At 42.4% G+C, this 15,270-nt stretch overlaps 1 protein-coding gene across 5 annotated transcripts in view; it reads left to right on the top strand.

Annotated features, from left to right (window-relative positions):
- LOC307241957 (uncharacterized protein) overlaps positions 1-15,270 on the top strand; it is a 22,210-nt gene that overhangs the window by 1,201 nt on the left and 5,739 nt on the right. For 4 of the 5 annotated variants that reach the window (XR_013844576.1, XM_080016248.1, XM_080016247.1 and 1 more), the window contains exons 3-22: positions 417-527; positions 676-733; positions 845-964; positions 1,243-1,317; positions 1,404-1,472; positions 1,633-1,716; positions 1,929-2,006; positions 2,094-2,162; positions 2,331-2,414; positions 2,600-2,671; positions 3,490-3,813; positions 3,920-3,994; positions 5,075-5,208; positions 6,562-6,690; positions 6,857-6,914; positions 7,003-7,083; positions 7,604-7,678; positions 8,013-8,057; positions 8,445-8,581; positions 8,667-8,795. Coding sequence is in view for 4 of the 5 variants with exons in the window: in XM_080016248.1 (XP_079872374.1) it covers positions 417-527; positions 676-733; positions 845-964; positions 1,243-1,317; positions 1,404-1,472; positions 1,633-1,716; positions 1,929-2,006; positions 2,094-2,162; positions 2,331-2,414; positions 2,600-2,671; positions 3,490-3,813; positions 3,920-3,994; positions 5,075-5,208; positions 6,562-6,690; positions 6,857-6,914; positions 7,003-7,083; positions 7,604-7,678; positions 8,013-8,057; positions 8,445-8,581; positions 8,667-8,795 (2,007 nt within the window). In the remaining variant the exon portion in view is untranslated. Of the gene's footprint in view, positions 1-416; positions 528-675; positions 734-844; positions 965-1,100; positions 1,140-1,239; positions 1,318-1,403; positions 1,473-1,632; positions 1,717-1,928; positions 2,007-2,093; positions 2,163-2,330; positions 2,415-2,599; positions 2,672-3,489; positions 3,814-3,919; positions 3,995-5,074; positions 5,209-6,561; positions 6,691-6,856; positions 6,915-7,002; positions 7,084-7,603; positions 7,679-8,012; positions 8,058-8,444; positions 8,582-8,666; positions 8,796-15,270 lie in introns of those variants that run through there. The other variant, XM_080016249.1, reaches the window with a different exon arrangement.

The raw sequence follows: 15,270 nt of genomic DNA, 5'->3' as shown, positions 1-15,270 counted from the left end.
ATTGTCTACCATGTAGCACACTAGTCACCCTACATGTGACTGGACAGAGCCGTACGAAACCAGTGGCATTGAGCAAGTGAAATATTCACGCCTGCATTTGTGGTAGTTGTTGCAACTTGTCCAACATAGCCATTTGGACCTGGTTTTATGGAGATTTGACCGTGAAACATGAGGTACTCTCCTTAGGCATCGCAAAAGGAGCTTCTGTATGTTTGTCCTTTATTATCAGCACAAGGGATGTAACATCAGATCATGTGTATAAGTGAATATATTAATGCTTAATTGGAAATTTACATGAATCATGAAATGAGACATGCTGAATGGGACATTGGGGGTTTTGATATCAATCTATCTATTGACCAATCCGAATAGAGTTTTCCACGGAGCCATGTAATAATGTTATAATTTCTTTTTAGCGCTACAAGTTCCCTGGGTGGACAGCTAGTCCTTCAGAGATGGATACGAAGCTACTGAAGATGGTTACCCAGTTCTGTATAATTGAAAAAGATGCTGGGATCAACACCAAGGTGGCATAAGTCAAAACACACACACCAAATTAACACATTAAAAAGGCTATATTGGAGCACACACAGATGAAGTAATAAATACAGCATTAGCTGCCAGCCAGCAAGCCAACGCAATGTTTCAAATATATCACCTTTTATCTCTTTTTAGAAAGTTGAAGTGAGTTGCGATGAATACAATGAGCTGGCAGCTCTTCCAGTGGAGGAAGGTAAAGAATCTCGGCCTGTGAGCCTTTGTTGCTGGATATAAATATGCTGCTGCAGCTATAAATATCTGCTGCTGGGATTGTCTTATGTGATTGATTGATCTTGCCCTATAGCTCTAGCCAAACTAAAAGCAACCATCATGCAGCAGAACCCTTCATCTACAACCGATCCAGAAGCAGAAGGCATAAAAGGTCCCTCAAGTGGTTCGCATGGAGCTTCACAACCAGCTGATGGTAGATTTTGGCGGTCTTCCCTTTTTTGGCACCAAGGCAGAAACTCGAATCAGACATCAAAGCTGGCACATCACTTCAACAGCACTAGATAGTGCCTTTTAAGACCACACTCCTGTCCAGAGGGAATGCCCATAAATAAATGCTCAGTCCCATGTTTCGCCATGGTTGGAGCAGAGTTGAGACCCTTACCCACCGCTTTTTTTTTTTTTATTTGAAATTTAATCATAAAGGTAAAAAACATCAGTTTTTGATCATTTACTCAAATCTTTTTTAAGCAGGGCTTGCTGGTAACTGTCAGCCAGAGCAAGAAAGCCAGTCTTGCTATGCCCATAAACTGGGGGTCTCCATTCAAGGTGAATACTCAGATACGCACACAAAAAAATGACAGGTTTTTCTAACATTGCAATAATACTCATTATGACTGACAACTGTTTGGTAGGTCAGAAAAGTCCCCAGGAGACTAAGGAAAAATTGGCACTGACATCAACGATGGAAGGGAACAAAAATGGTATGTCATTAAAACCACATGCATAGTAATGTTTTTCTCTATAGTGTACAAAATGCATGCATTGAGAAATCCAACTCGACAGCCATACCAGGTCCTGACAGATCTCAGGTATACTAAGCAGAGGCTTTGTGGTTTGTCTGTGGCCTTGTTTTTTGTCAAGTCTCAATAAAACAGGAGATTTTTTACCCTGAAGTGGACGACCAGACTGTCACACAGAGTGTCACAGCCGTACCTACTTGTAATGGTAAACACTGTCAGATTCTCTTTGCCTTTTGAACATCTTTAACTGGGTAATATAAGTAAAAGTATTAAATCATTTTGACAAATATTACCCAAGATTACTTTTATATTGAATATTCCGATTTTTTTCTCTCTTTGATGTTTTGTTATTTTGTTGATTTTTTCCTCTTCTCGTCAACTTTTATAACTTCACTAAATAACTCAATCTTTTTTAAGCGGGGCTTGCTGTTAGCTGTCAGCCAGACGAAGAGAGCCAGTCTTGCCATGCCCATAAACTGGGGGTCTCCATCCAAGGTGAATACTCAGATGCACGCACAAAAAATGACAGGATTTTCTAACATTGCAATAATACTCACTATGACTATGACTACTGTTTGGTAGGTCAGAAAAGTCCCCAGGAGATGAAGAAAAAATTGGCACTGACATCAACGATGGAAGGGAACATAAATGGTATGTCATTAAAACCACATGCAGAATAATGTTTTCTCTATAGTTTGCAAAATGCATGCATTGAGAAATCCAACTCGACAGCCATACCAGGTGAACATAACCCCCACATATCTTAGGTATACTAAGCAGAGGCTTTGTGGTTTGTCTGTGTCCTTGTTTTTTGTCAAGTCCCAATAAAACAGGAGATTTTTTACCCTGAAGTGGACGACCAGACTGTCACACAGAGTGTCACACCCGTACCTACTTGTAATGGTAAACAGTGCCAGATTGTCTTTGCTTTCTGAACATCTTTAACTGGGTAAAGAAGTGAAAGTATTAAATAATTTTAACAAATATTACCTAAGATTACTTTTATATGGAATATTTGGATTTTTCTCTTTTTGATGTTTTGTTCTTTTGTTGATTTTGCCTCTTCTCATCAACTTTTAATTTTGCAGTGAAAAAGGAGGTTGATGTTCAGGCGGGTCAAAACAATTTTGAATTAACTGATGCTCCAGCTCCAAGCACAGGTACAGTCCCATATTGCTGGTAAAATTCTTATGATCGTCTATAACATTCTCATTATCTGTTGCAAATGTTGGTTGCCTATTCCCTATAGCGTGTTCTTCTGAACCTATCCTAGTCACCGTTACAGTCCTTGCACTCACTCAAGCCGCAGCTAAGTTCTCCAACGATATGTTGGGGTCAGCGGCTTTTAAAGGGTGTTGCATACAAAGGTCATGACAGTGATGAATTAGGTGAAACCTTCTTGTTGCGGTTGACGGGACAAGGAAAGGGTGTACCAGTTCCTGACAACAGTGAAAGGCAATGTTCGGGCTTGCACCATAGTCACGCCATAGTTTAGACAGAGGTTATAGATATAGTACATACATTGTCTAATACACATAGAGGAGAGTTGATAATAGCAACATCGCTGGCCATTCCAAGGCGATATTAAAATAATTGCTATCACAGCCTGAACAAACACCAAATGAGTAGATATCCTATGGATAGACGTAAGTGTATGGTGTGTGTGTGTGTGTGTGTATACTGTATAAGTTCTCCCTGTAAAGTCCTGTCTCTTTTATGTTGAAATCCACACGTGTGTGTGTTACTGTCTAAACGAATGAGCTTTGAACGTGTTCAAGGGTGTCATCTGTCATTGTTCAGCATCTTTGTGTTGCAGCCTTAAGTCTTGATTCAACAAATCCTCGATTATTAATTTCATAGTCTTCATTACTTCACATATTCCCCCTATTTCAATACTCCACCCTTTATTTTGATAATTTTTTTGCACTCATCCACTTATATTTATGTTCATATTTCTACCTCTCGTCTGTCCATACAGATGAGAAAACAAACTCTCCTCCTATCGCTGCTTGCTCAGAGTCACCGGACGCATCGCCCAAAACCCCAAACGCATTGGAAGAAATTCCAAAACACATTGACGTAGCTCAGGAGACAATGGCATGTCCATCCACAGAACCAGATGGCTCCTCTTCAGTGGTTCCAAGGGAGCATGAAGAGCCCATCCTGACAGAGCCCATCCTGACAGAGCCCATCCTGACAGAGCCCATCCTGACAGAGCCCATCCTGACAGAGCCCATCCAGAGGAGCGTTAATGTGCTCAAACATTCAGGGCACAATCTGGGACCTCAAGTGATGCAAATGGGTGAGGGTCTTTTTTTTGGGGGGGGGGGGGGGGGGTGTATTTAAATGAATGTTATTGTTTTGTCATATTCATTCATGTTTGCAATAACGATTTACCTATTTTGCAGTGGAAAGAATCGTGGCTCCAAGCAACTTGTTAAAGTACCTGAGCGTGATGGGCTTGGACAAAGAACCTATCATAGGTGATTTATTTTTTTGTGATTACGTATTTATTTATGACACAGGGGAAGAGAAAGCAAAGAAGGCACATCATCGCCCCTATTGTCTGACTTAAGTGGCTGTCAGGTTGGTGTGTGGGATTACGTAGTTGTGGAACCGGCAGGAGCTTAGAAAGGTGGGTGTGTCAATTGGAGACGAGAGTCGGAGAGGGCGAGAATGAAGCTGAACACGTTTGACTGCAAACCCATGCTGAACTACTTTGAGTTTCTGTTGTGATTACCCATCCCTCTGGAAATACATTTGAGTTTAGCTTTTGTCCATGTTTGAACTATTGAGCTTCTGTGTGTGTGTGTGTGTGTGTGTGTGTGTGTGTGTGTGTGTGTGTGTGTGTGTGTGTGTGTGTGTGTGTGTGTGTGTGTGTGTGTGTGTGTGTGTGTGTGTGTGTGTGTGTGTGTGTGTGTGTGTCAATCAGCCACAACATTAAAACCCCTGAGAGGTGAAGTGAATAACATTGCTCATCTCATTCCAATGGCACCTGTCAAGGGGTGGGATATATTAGGCAACAGTCAGTTCTTGAAGTTGATGTGTTGGAAGCAGGAAAAATGGGCAAGCATAAGGATCTGAGCGACTTTTACAAGGGACAAATTGTGATGACTAGACGACTGGGTCAGAGCATCTCCAAAACAGCAGGTCTTGTGGGTGTTCCCGGTATGCAGTAGTTAGTACCTACCAAAAGTGGTCCAATGAAGGACAACTGGTGAACCGGGGACAGGGTCATGGGTGCCCATGCACCTTGGGGAGAGAAGTCTAGCCCTTGTAGTCCAATCCCACAGAAGAACTACTGTAGCATAAAGTGCCAAAAAAGTTAATGCTGCGTCGTGGAAATTCCAGCCACTCGGGCGGTGATCGATGCGTGGGGTGAGGTAGTTCAGATTAAACAGAAAAAATAACAACTGTCACTTAGTCTAAGTTTGTTGTATAGAAGATTAATCAACGGGGAGCATTTCACAGATCACACAGAAAAGCAAAGAGCGTCTCCTCCGAACTAACGTGCTCGAGGGGTTGAACTGTAAATGTTCACTGACAATCGATATCTCCTACAGGTCTATCCTTTGTGTGGGAATGCCGAGGGATACGCGAGTCTACATTTTACTTGTGTGAAAGCTGCAAAATGACTCTTTCAATCAGCCACATCTGTGATCACATTGTTAGCACGCAGCACCAGCTCAGCTATATGGTAAGGAGTGACTTGATCACATTTCTATGTCAGAGTGTGATGATATGTTCTGCATATGATGCCATATAGGCCTGGTGGGAGTTTATAGGCTTTTGCTTGCCTCTAATACTTGGATTCTCTGAAGGTTTGTCCTCCTGGTCATCTGAGCCTCAACATTTGGATATCCAGATGCTCCCTGGCATTCGCTTATTATGAGAGTTAAAAAATTAGGTGGAGCGTGGGCCTGAGAAATTAAAGGGTGTTTTTCCCATATGGTCCGTTTAAGTCTTTCAAGTGAACTCAGAGCAATTAGTCAGCATTTTGTGTGTGTATGTGAACACTCCAAACGATACCTTCTGAAACGAACTAAACTGAGACCACCTCGAGAGATGGTCTGAGTACTGTTTGTTTTGAATTTTCTTTGTGGTCCACTGGACTTTTGCATTGTGAACAAAAGCGGCACCGGTAAGTTTTGTGTTTTTCTTCAGAGTCATGGTCCTCAATGTTTGCCATACAATGATCATGTGCATGTGCAACAACTCGATTCAGAGGAGCGGCTTAAAACAAGCTGCATGTACAGGACAGGATGGTTACCTGAGGGCTTGTTTGGTGTGACGAAAAGAGTGCTGCACTCAACACCACAACACACAAAAATGTTTTTCTCCAGTTTTCTGTGGGAATGAAAACGTGAGGTAAAAGTAGAACCAAGGAAAGGGGAAAAAGCTGCGTCAAAAATACATCAGAAAAAAGGGTGTGGGTTCTAAAGGACCTTTATTGTGAACAATAAGTGGACTAGATCACATTTGAATTGAGTTCTCTTTTAGGGGAGCTGCCAGAGAAAACGCAAAGAAAATGGAAATATTTTTCAGTTGGTCCACTTTTTAGTTCACTTTAAGAAAACTCTGTGTTGTTCGTTTAAAAGGGACTATTTGTTAAAACACCCTTAAATTAAACTTTGGTTTCAAGTAATATTTCTATTGTTTAAAAATATATGTAAATATAACCATCACCCACTGTCTAATTTCCTGTATGTTATTTTTTCACATTGAATTTGGACTGCATGGAGTTTGAGAGAAAAAGTAACAGTTTCATTTTTTGGTATTATTATTTTTTAATTGTGTGTGTGCGTGCGTGCGTGGCTCCCAAAATCTAAGATGTAAAATTGCTTAGGGAGTCACAACAAATCAACAATCCAAAGACATAGAAGTTGAAAATCAGACTGGGGTGGATACCTTTTAATAGCACTGTACAGTATATGGATGGTAATACAATTGACAATTATTAGACATTATTAGTAAGAAAATAAGATACCCTGAAGGTTGAGAAACGTGTGTATTTATAAATATATAATTTATGTATTTGGATGTGTCTCAGTTGAAGCATTATCCCCATTTCCTGGCTTGGTGGGAGGAGAATCTGCCTCAAGAGTGTAAGGTGAAGCTCCTGAAGGACGTTGCAAAGATGCTGTCTGACCGTGAGATGCACGATAAAATGGATGCTCAGGTAACGAATCAGCTTATTGCGACAATAGGATAAATGAGGACACTATGCTATGTTTGGTACCAAAAAAGCTAGTCAATAATGTAATAATAATAGTCAATAATAGTATTATGCAGAATGGATTTTGGGTCCTTGTTACACTGATGTAATTTTTTTTCCCCACACTTAGGTAATACTGATGGGAAATCACTGGTGTGAACGCTTACAGGCAGCTCCGTTCAGCAAAGGTATCCATCAACATTGCTTTTTCATTTTAAGTGTGTATAATCATAGTGATAAGAAGTGATAAGAAATGTTTTTTGTTCTGTAATCTAGCTCTACACTTGCTGCAGTGCCTCATGAAAAAGAAGGACCTGAGTGGTCTGTATGGGACCACCACTGCCTCACAGCAGCTTGGTGGGTACTATTGGCATCTTCTGTTCCCTCTTATTACTCACACAAATAATGAATAACGTTCAGATGAAAGCTTCTGTAATTGTTTTACATTTAGAAGTGGAGCTTAACTTCAGGCGGGATGGAAATATGATCCCTGGTCAGTCAGATGGATCTCTGAGTTGGAATAGCAGTGGCGTGGAATCAGTTCCAACTCACACCAAAAAAACTTAAGACGTCTCAAAGCTCAGAGACATCACCTTGCTTACCACTTTTGTGTGATAGCATCACACGAAACTGGTAAGCGAGGTTAAAATTTCAGCTAAATGAATGCAATCGATGATTTTTCCTTTCGTAACCCTCTTCTCTCTAGTGGTAATTAACAAGAGGGTAACACTGAAAAGACAAGAGGGTAACACTGAGAAAAGCATCAAATGTAATTAATATGAAAAAAAACAAAAAACGCCAGTGGTTGCTTAGTGACAGCTTAATTTGATTGTTAACGTTGGTGTTTTATCCTCTGAATCACACGTTTCTGTTTCAGTTGTTGAATCTGACAGAAATGGAGATCCTATCTCCTTTGATATCCCCAGCCAGCCCAGCACTGAAACACAGAGTGGTGAGACGCTGGGCTTTTCTGATATTCCCATCTAGCATGCACACATTAAACTGATTTTTTGTCTGGATCTGGAAAAATCAAAAAGGGTGTGCTGTCATGAAGCATTTAGTCATATTTTGATTGTATTTTCTATTTTACCCACTTTATGGATCCTGTTAAATGAATTCATGTTTATTAGTAGTTGGGCTATTTTTGAGAAGTGATTCATTTGCAATAATGCCGGTGATAGTAATTGTTGCAGAGCCTTGAAATCTTGGCTCTGTGTATTTTGTTACTACACAAACTCATTGACTTCATACCGTTTTTTAATTATGTCTACTGTTTTCTCTCTTAGAACCACAGGACAAGGCAAGCAGCGAACAAAAAGGACCAGTGGTCGGTGAGTTCAGAGAAGGGTGAATGCAAATTTGTGATAGAGTTAGGACCTGTTGTTCATACAGAACAATTATTGAACGTGTGAGTTGTGTGAGTGTGAGTCAAGAGAAGTTGTATTTTTAACAATGACGTACATGATAATCTATATTTCTAAACTGTAAAGAATTTGAAAAGTTTACTAAGTTATTCGCCTCTGAAGAGGCTGTCTTTATATATTGTCCAACTGGAAAAACTAAGCATATGGTTTGAATGTGGGAATCACAAGAAATGAATCGAATGTGTCTTAATAATGTATTATGCAAAAATGGTTTTGTTATAATCATAAAATATTGCTCATAACTCAAAACTCATCTTGCAATGCTGATTTGGGCTTACATTTTCCCAACCCAAGTAGGTCTGAGTGCAGTCATTCAGTGTTGCTGTGACAACCAAACTCCATTCTACCTCTGCGTGGCGTGTGGAAACAGTCTAAGCTGCGACCTCGTCTCTATACATGTCCAAAGATACAGGCACACGATGCAGTACCTGGTGAGTGGCACTCTTAACGCTTCTCCAAGCCAAACACACGGAAGCATGCTGTGCCTCAACACCAGCATCATTTTATTCTTTGCAGAGCACTCGGTACCCGTGGTATTTTGAAGGGGTGGACTTTGGACGCGAGACTGCGAGCTTGTCCGCAAAGCTGATGGAGATCGCCAGAGAGGTAGAGGAGCAGAACCACAATGAGCCTGGAACCATACAGGTACCCCTCCACCCAGATTGAGATCATCGAACAATAAACGCTGACACTACAAGTGGACTAGGACTTAACGCTATCTAAACATATTCCACGTGCAGAAGTAGATTGTTGGTTTCTCGTACTTTCAAAAGTTAAGAACACTGCCTCCCATCTGAAGAACTGGGGAAACTAAATGTTATTGTATTCCTCTGAGGAATGTAACTGCAAATCTTCTAATTAAGTACACTTGGCACATATTTCTGTTATCTTTCCTTCATGCACATGTGCTCATGAATCTTACATTCAAGTTTGAGATTATTTTGACACTGGATAAGAAGCTGGGCCGCTATTACTCCCACTCGGCATTGCCAGAAGCTCAGAGGAGAAGTTCCCAGGTGGAATATGTCCACACCATGATTAGATTGGTTTGTGTTCCTCTCCAGACATAACTGTCCTTGTAGCATTGTACCGCTGGAGGCTCCATCCAGACATCCCTTTTTGTCCACTCCACTGAGTGTAGTGATATGATACATATTGAGATCTGTTATTAAAATAGAAAGCAAAACTGATTCAACCTACAGGGGTTATTTTATTGAAGTTATTTTGTTTATTAACCCTTCAATAATCCTCTCAATAATTAGCATTATGAACATCAAGATCACCATGCCAGGTTTTGATGGGACACAAGTAATAGTTTATTACAATAGAAAACTTGTAGGTATTAGTGGAGGTGAAATGTAGAAATGTGAAGACCAAGATTCCAAGATACCAAGAAGCCTCTTACTGGCAAAGTCCACATTTTCCTTGTGCTGTATTAGATATGCAACTGTAAAAAAAAAAACATTTCCTTATTGGAATTGAGGCATCGACCGTTGACGAAGCCAACAGTAGATATACAGTACAACATTGGAACCATTGTCTGGAAATTTAAGAAAGTTCTTTCTCAATCCAGTTCTCCCATTCGAGTGTCCTGCTGGGGAGTGACCCAGAGTTTATGACCCTGTGTCGTCGCTGCACTCCTGTGTTCTCTCTCTGTTGATAAGAACCGCTTGAGCTTTTCGGGGTTGTTAATCAATTCTATTGGCGACCGTAAACCCTTGCACTAACAAATGTATCACTGGATGTGAAGTTGTCAACAGTGGGATATTTGTATCATCTGTCTACATTTCTACAAACTCCTACGGTGTCCAAACAGTCTGTCTCAACCTGTCCACAGCTTTTTGTGCGCTGTTCAGCTGACCTTGTGGTCTTTGTGTTTTGTTGTTTTGATTTCCTGTTGTGCATTGGAGGCCGTTGAGGATCGAGTGTTGAGACTGGGTTGACCTCCCTTTGGCCCACACATCTTTATTTGATGCAGGGAAGGAGGGTAGCTAATGCCGTGAAAATGAAATTCACGGGTGGATGAGCCAAGTCTTATTCAAAAAGAGCCACACTCATTATCCCTTAGCTGGATTTATTTTGCAAAATAGGAGAGACCTAGGACGTGCTTCTTTTAAGCTTTGTACTGACCGTCTCCTTTATCTTAATTACTTGTTTTTCAGCATGAGTAGTAGCGTGACGTCTTACCTCGGCTAGGCGGCTTGTTTCATAGCCAACACATGGTTTTCTTATCTGCCGTGCAATGTCAGGGAGAAGGCGGAGGGTTTGGTGGTATCCAGGTGGTTCCCATCCAACTGTATTTGTTGAGTGCTGGAACCAGGCTGCAAAAATACTCATTTACACTCTCTTCTGACGTAAACTTTTAATCATTTCCCAGTCTATGATGGGAGGAAATTTCGTTTTTAAACCTTCATGCATGTCTCTTATTTGTTTCTGTTAGTTCCAGTTCAGGTCTGCATTATAGAGGATCTGCAGGTGTGTATGTACCTTTTACATCTTGCTAGTATAGTTTCAGATTTTTTTATTATTATAATTTCTAATTCAGCAGATGTTGGTTTTGATTGGGTGACCAATCTGAGTAAAGCGGTGCTCAACCCAGTACTGTCAGTCATTGGATCAGGTAATTCATCAGTAATCATATATATGTCTTGTAATTACCATGGACGATAAACAAGAATTGGATTGTTACCCCCTATAGGGTTTGGACACTCACGTAGGCATCTGGTGGGTGGGAGGATCAGTCAGTGTTGGCTAGATTCTTGGTGTTGGTGCTGTTGCCACATGTTGGACTTGGGACTGTAATTCATCTGATCGGTATTAGGGGTGTAAACCTCTGGCCTCAACACGGTTCGATACCATTCTGATTCTTAAGGCAACAATACGATATTTGCCAATTTCACAATTTTTGATACGATTCAATTTAGGAACATACTACATCGGTTTAGGGACAGAGACTGAGTCTTTCTGGCAGTGGGGCGCCAACATGGCGAGAGTTTTTATTATAACAATAAACAAAAGGCTCACTTGGCCAAAACCGGGAACATAAAATAAAGAGAGTAATTAGTGTCAGGGTTTCCTCAGTCACGGTCTGGGCCGCAAACGTTGCAGCGTCTTGCAGCAAGCGATGCCCACTACAAGACAAGACAACACACAAGAAAGCTCTCCCAGCCAAGTCCGACCAATCAGCGCTAATGAGGATGATCGGTCGATCAGCAGGAAGAAGCCAGCACCGTCACCTGCAGACTGTGGCTTAACCACGCCCCCTCATCTGCCACAGATGTTGTACTCCACTAACCATATGGAAAAAAATTGTCACAAATCGTGCCACAAATACTAATAACCAAACTGAACTTAACAGTGTTATTATTTAATAAGAGCTGCTTAAAATAAATGACAAACCATGTCATAAAAAAACCTGTGCAAACACTGTGCAACCTGTGAAAAACACCACTTTTAAAGTGCAACCAGACAGCAACTCTTCATCCATACTCTTAACCAGGTAAACCGTTTCCGTCAAATAGTTTTCCAAATATGAAAATTATATATAATAATAATCATAATAATAATAACAATAATAAAAGAGTGAACAACGGTGTAAACAAAAATTAGCAAAAAAACGGTGTAAACAAAATTAACTATAAAACAGTTGTTTTTTCATGTCTTAAAGTACAACACTGTACAACCTGAGAAAAGCACTACTTTTAAAGAGCAACCAGTTGATCCATACTCTAAACCATGTAACCTGTTTTCAAAATATAAAATATATAATAATAATATTTTTTTTATGAACATTTTAAAGGCTTTCTTCAGGCTTTCTTTGAAAGATTTTTCTTCAAGAAAACTTGCTGATCCTCATGTTCTGGAGATAGACCACATCTTCAGAATGAACGATGTCACCTGTTCCAGGTATTTAGAGGTATCTTTTGGTGAGTTTTTTTCAGCAGGGGAAACTCAGACTGGTAACTTCTCCACCAATCGAAGGCATTACCATTTAGGGTCAAAGAGTCCAGTGTCTTTATATTTTTTCGCCTCAGCCTCTGCCACCTTTCTGGAGAACTTCACTGACGGGTTAGGGTCCACAGTGGAGAAAGAGTCTCAAAAAAGCTGAGCCAGTGCCTTTGTCTTCTTGCAAGCAGGAACTGTACTGTATTCGGAATGACAGAAAACTTGGCGTTACTTTCAAAAGACAAATCTCTAACATAACCAATACAAGTTGCTAATGTCACAGTGAAGGCGGACAATAAGGAAATAGGAACACACTCTGCTCTCTGGTGTGACACACAGGTTGTGCTGCAGATTCTGCATCAGTAGATTCAGCATCAGGTGCACATCTTGTGACTCCTGTGGCATCCATCCCGTGTCTCATTCTGGACATCAATCACAAGGAATAACAAAACTGTTTGCTGAATTTAAATTTCGATTTCAGAAACAAATGTTTTATTTTCATTTGTATGAATAAGACAACAGTAAAATGATGAAATCAAACAATGTTTTAAAGAAGCATTAGAGTGGATTTCAAATTTTGACAATAAGGACAAACAAACAAACATACATTTGATCCCAGAGTTCTGCTGCCTCAGATGTGAGAAACTCAAAGGTTGTCTTGTTACAGAAATCAAAGCATCACTTTAATCTGCAGTTTGTCAGTCGGTGGTTTTAAATAAAGAGGCAGACAGACGCTGGTTTTTACTTGTCAGAGATGTGCTCTCGAGCAGCTCTCTGAGACTAACAGTTTATTTTCAGGGAGTCAGAGAATTTATGGTCAGTTTGGCATCACAGATTTATATGTGTTCAAGATAAGGTCAACTCTTTGACACGGCAAGGACAATGAGATGTTGTTCTTGCTCTTGCAGCTGCATCGGGCGAGGCTGAAAAAAGACGATAGCAGACAGACTGAACTTCCATTTGGTCGGTTTGGAAAACCATGGGGAAATAAAGATATGTGACCGAGGACATATGAGGTTGTGTCCTTCATTGTGTGTGTGCATTTACGTATGTTTATGTGATTACATAGATTTAGATATATTGTTACAGTCTATCCACTGGGATTGCTTTGTCCAGGATTTGCTGCACATTCACAAATCTGTCTCTGAGATTTCTAGCCATTGTCTGTTTAATGTTCGTGACAAGAGGGGAGTCTTCTTGAGATGTTTAAACAATGTGGCTTTAAGTGGGGCAACCACAGACAGGGTGGGCTGTTTTTCCTCACACACAGTGGCACTTTTTACAGGCCCAAGTTCCTATTATGGGGACCCATGATGCTCCTTTTCAACAAGTTAATATACGTAGGTCTCTGAGGTGCCCAAACATGTTGGAGCAGATGGACACATGTCATGACAGAGGCTTTGTGTGGGGGGACTGGTGATTTACCAGTTGCTCCTTGATTGCTCTGAAGAGCAGCAGGCGTACAGCCACCTCTGATTCTCCGGACTCTGAAACAGGGTTCTCAATAGGAATGCCACGGTGAGGAATGTGTCCTACCGGTTAATTAACATTTTACAACCGGGTGCACAGAGCATGCCAGTTATGCACGGGCGCTAATTATGGATGGAGGGAGACAGCTCCCGCTCTAAACCATGTGACAACTTAGCGAAACGGGAACAGGCGCCTAGGCAGGCAGGGTTTGTCGTTGGATTTTAAGAACTGTCTGTGTTTCCAGAGGGCGCCAAAATCGTGCACGACGCCAAACGCCTAGCGAGAGTTGGTGTAGACTGTCACAGAGTGGCCATCGGCCAGCTTGGAAGCCTCGGTAAGGGTGACGAGCTCTGCTGCCTGTACTGAGAAATAAGAAGGGAGGGGGGAGGAAAGAACGACAGAGTGGTCGTCGGCAACAGCGGACCGCGCATGGGAGTGGCCGGTGTCGGGGTGACGGAACGTGGATCCATCTACATAGAAAACAAAATCAGGGTTAGTCAGCGGAACATCAGTGAGATCCGGGCGGGGCGTACAGATGAGGTCGAGTTCCGCGGAGCAGGTGTGTGGCATGCCGTCGGCTGGGAGGGGCAGTAATGTGGCCGTGTTAAGGGTGGTACAGCGGCGCACCGTGACGTGAGGAAGCCCCAAGAGGACAGTGCCAGGAGCCAGCGAGCTGCCGAGAGGATTTCTGTTACTGTAAATGCTGGAGACAGAGTAGGGAACAAATAGAGTCAGTGGGGCGAAGCCCACGAAGTCGCGCGTGGCCAGTACAGCGCGCAGACAAGAAGGGAGGCCGTGAGCCACCGGATCCAATAGGCATGAGAAAAAACCCACAGGCCTAAGGGCGTTGCCATGTTTTTGTAACAGAACAGAGGTCATGCTGCCCTGACGTTCTTCTACAAACTGGACAAAGGGGCGAAGAGGGTCTGGGAGTCCCAGTGTCGGGGAGACCTGGAGGGACTTTTTAAGGGCCTCAAGGGCGGTGCAGGCGTCCTCGGTCCATGTTAGTGAAGAAGAGGCCGTGAGGGTCCTGGACAGGGTAAGTACCCTAAGGGGCTGGTCGTGAGCGGAAAAGTTAGGTATGAAGTGGCGGCACTAGGAACACATGCTGAGAAAAGAGAGCATTTGCTTTTTATTGTTCGGCCTGGGGACGTCGATAATGGCCTGGATTCTGGCGGGGGACAGGGTCTTCCCCTGTGGTGTAATGATGTGACTAAGGAAGACCTCCTTTTGGGAGACAAACTGAAGTTTGCTTAGAGAAACCTTGTGACCCTCAGATGAGAGGTGGCGCAAAAGCATGAGGGTGTCTTGTTCGCACTGGGCCTTTGTGGGCGCGGTGATGAGTAGGTCGTCCACATAGTGTAGGAGGGCGGTGCCTTCCGTAAGGTCGAGAGGGGCGAGGCTGCGGGCGAGAGCCTCGCAGAAGAGGGTGGGACTGCAGGTGAGACCCTGGCATAGACGCGTCCAGGTGTATCGTTTCCCTGCGAAGTGGAAGGCGAACCAGAACCCGGAGTCTGGGTGAACTGGGACGGAGAAAAAGGCGTTGGAAAGGTCAACAACAGAAAACCAGGAGGTCCCTGGAGGGATCTGGCTCATGATTGTGTATGGGTTAGGAACGTTTGGAGCGGGGGGGGTCGGTGGCTGCGTTAAGTCTGCAGGTCCTGGACGAAGCGCCACTCGGTGGGCTGTCCCTGGGGATGGATTT

Source organism: Zeus faber, assembly GCF_960531495.2.
Source record: "Zeus faber genome assembly, chromosome: 1".
In the NCBI taxonomy this organism is placed as follows: domain Eukaryota; kingdom Metazoa; phylum Chordata; class Actinopteri; order Zeiformes; family Zeidae; genus Zeus; species Zeus faber.
Note: the sequence above shows the minus strand (reverse complement) of the source record. Positions and strands in the feature narration are given on the sequence as shown.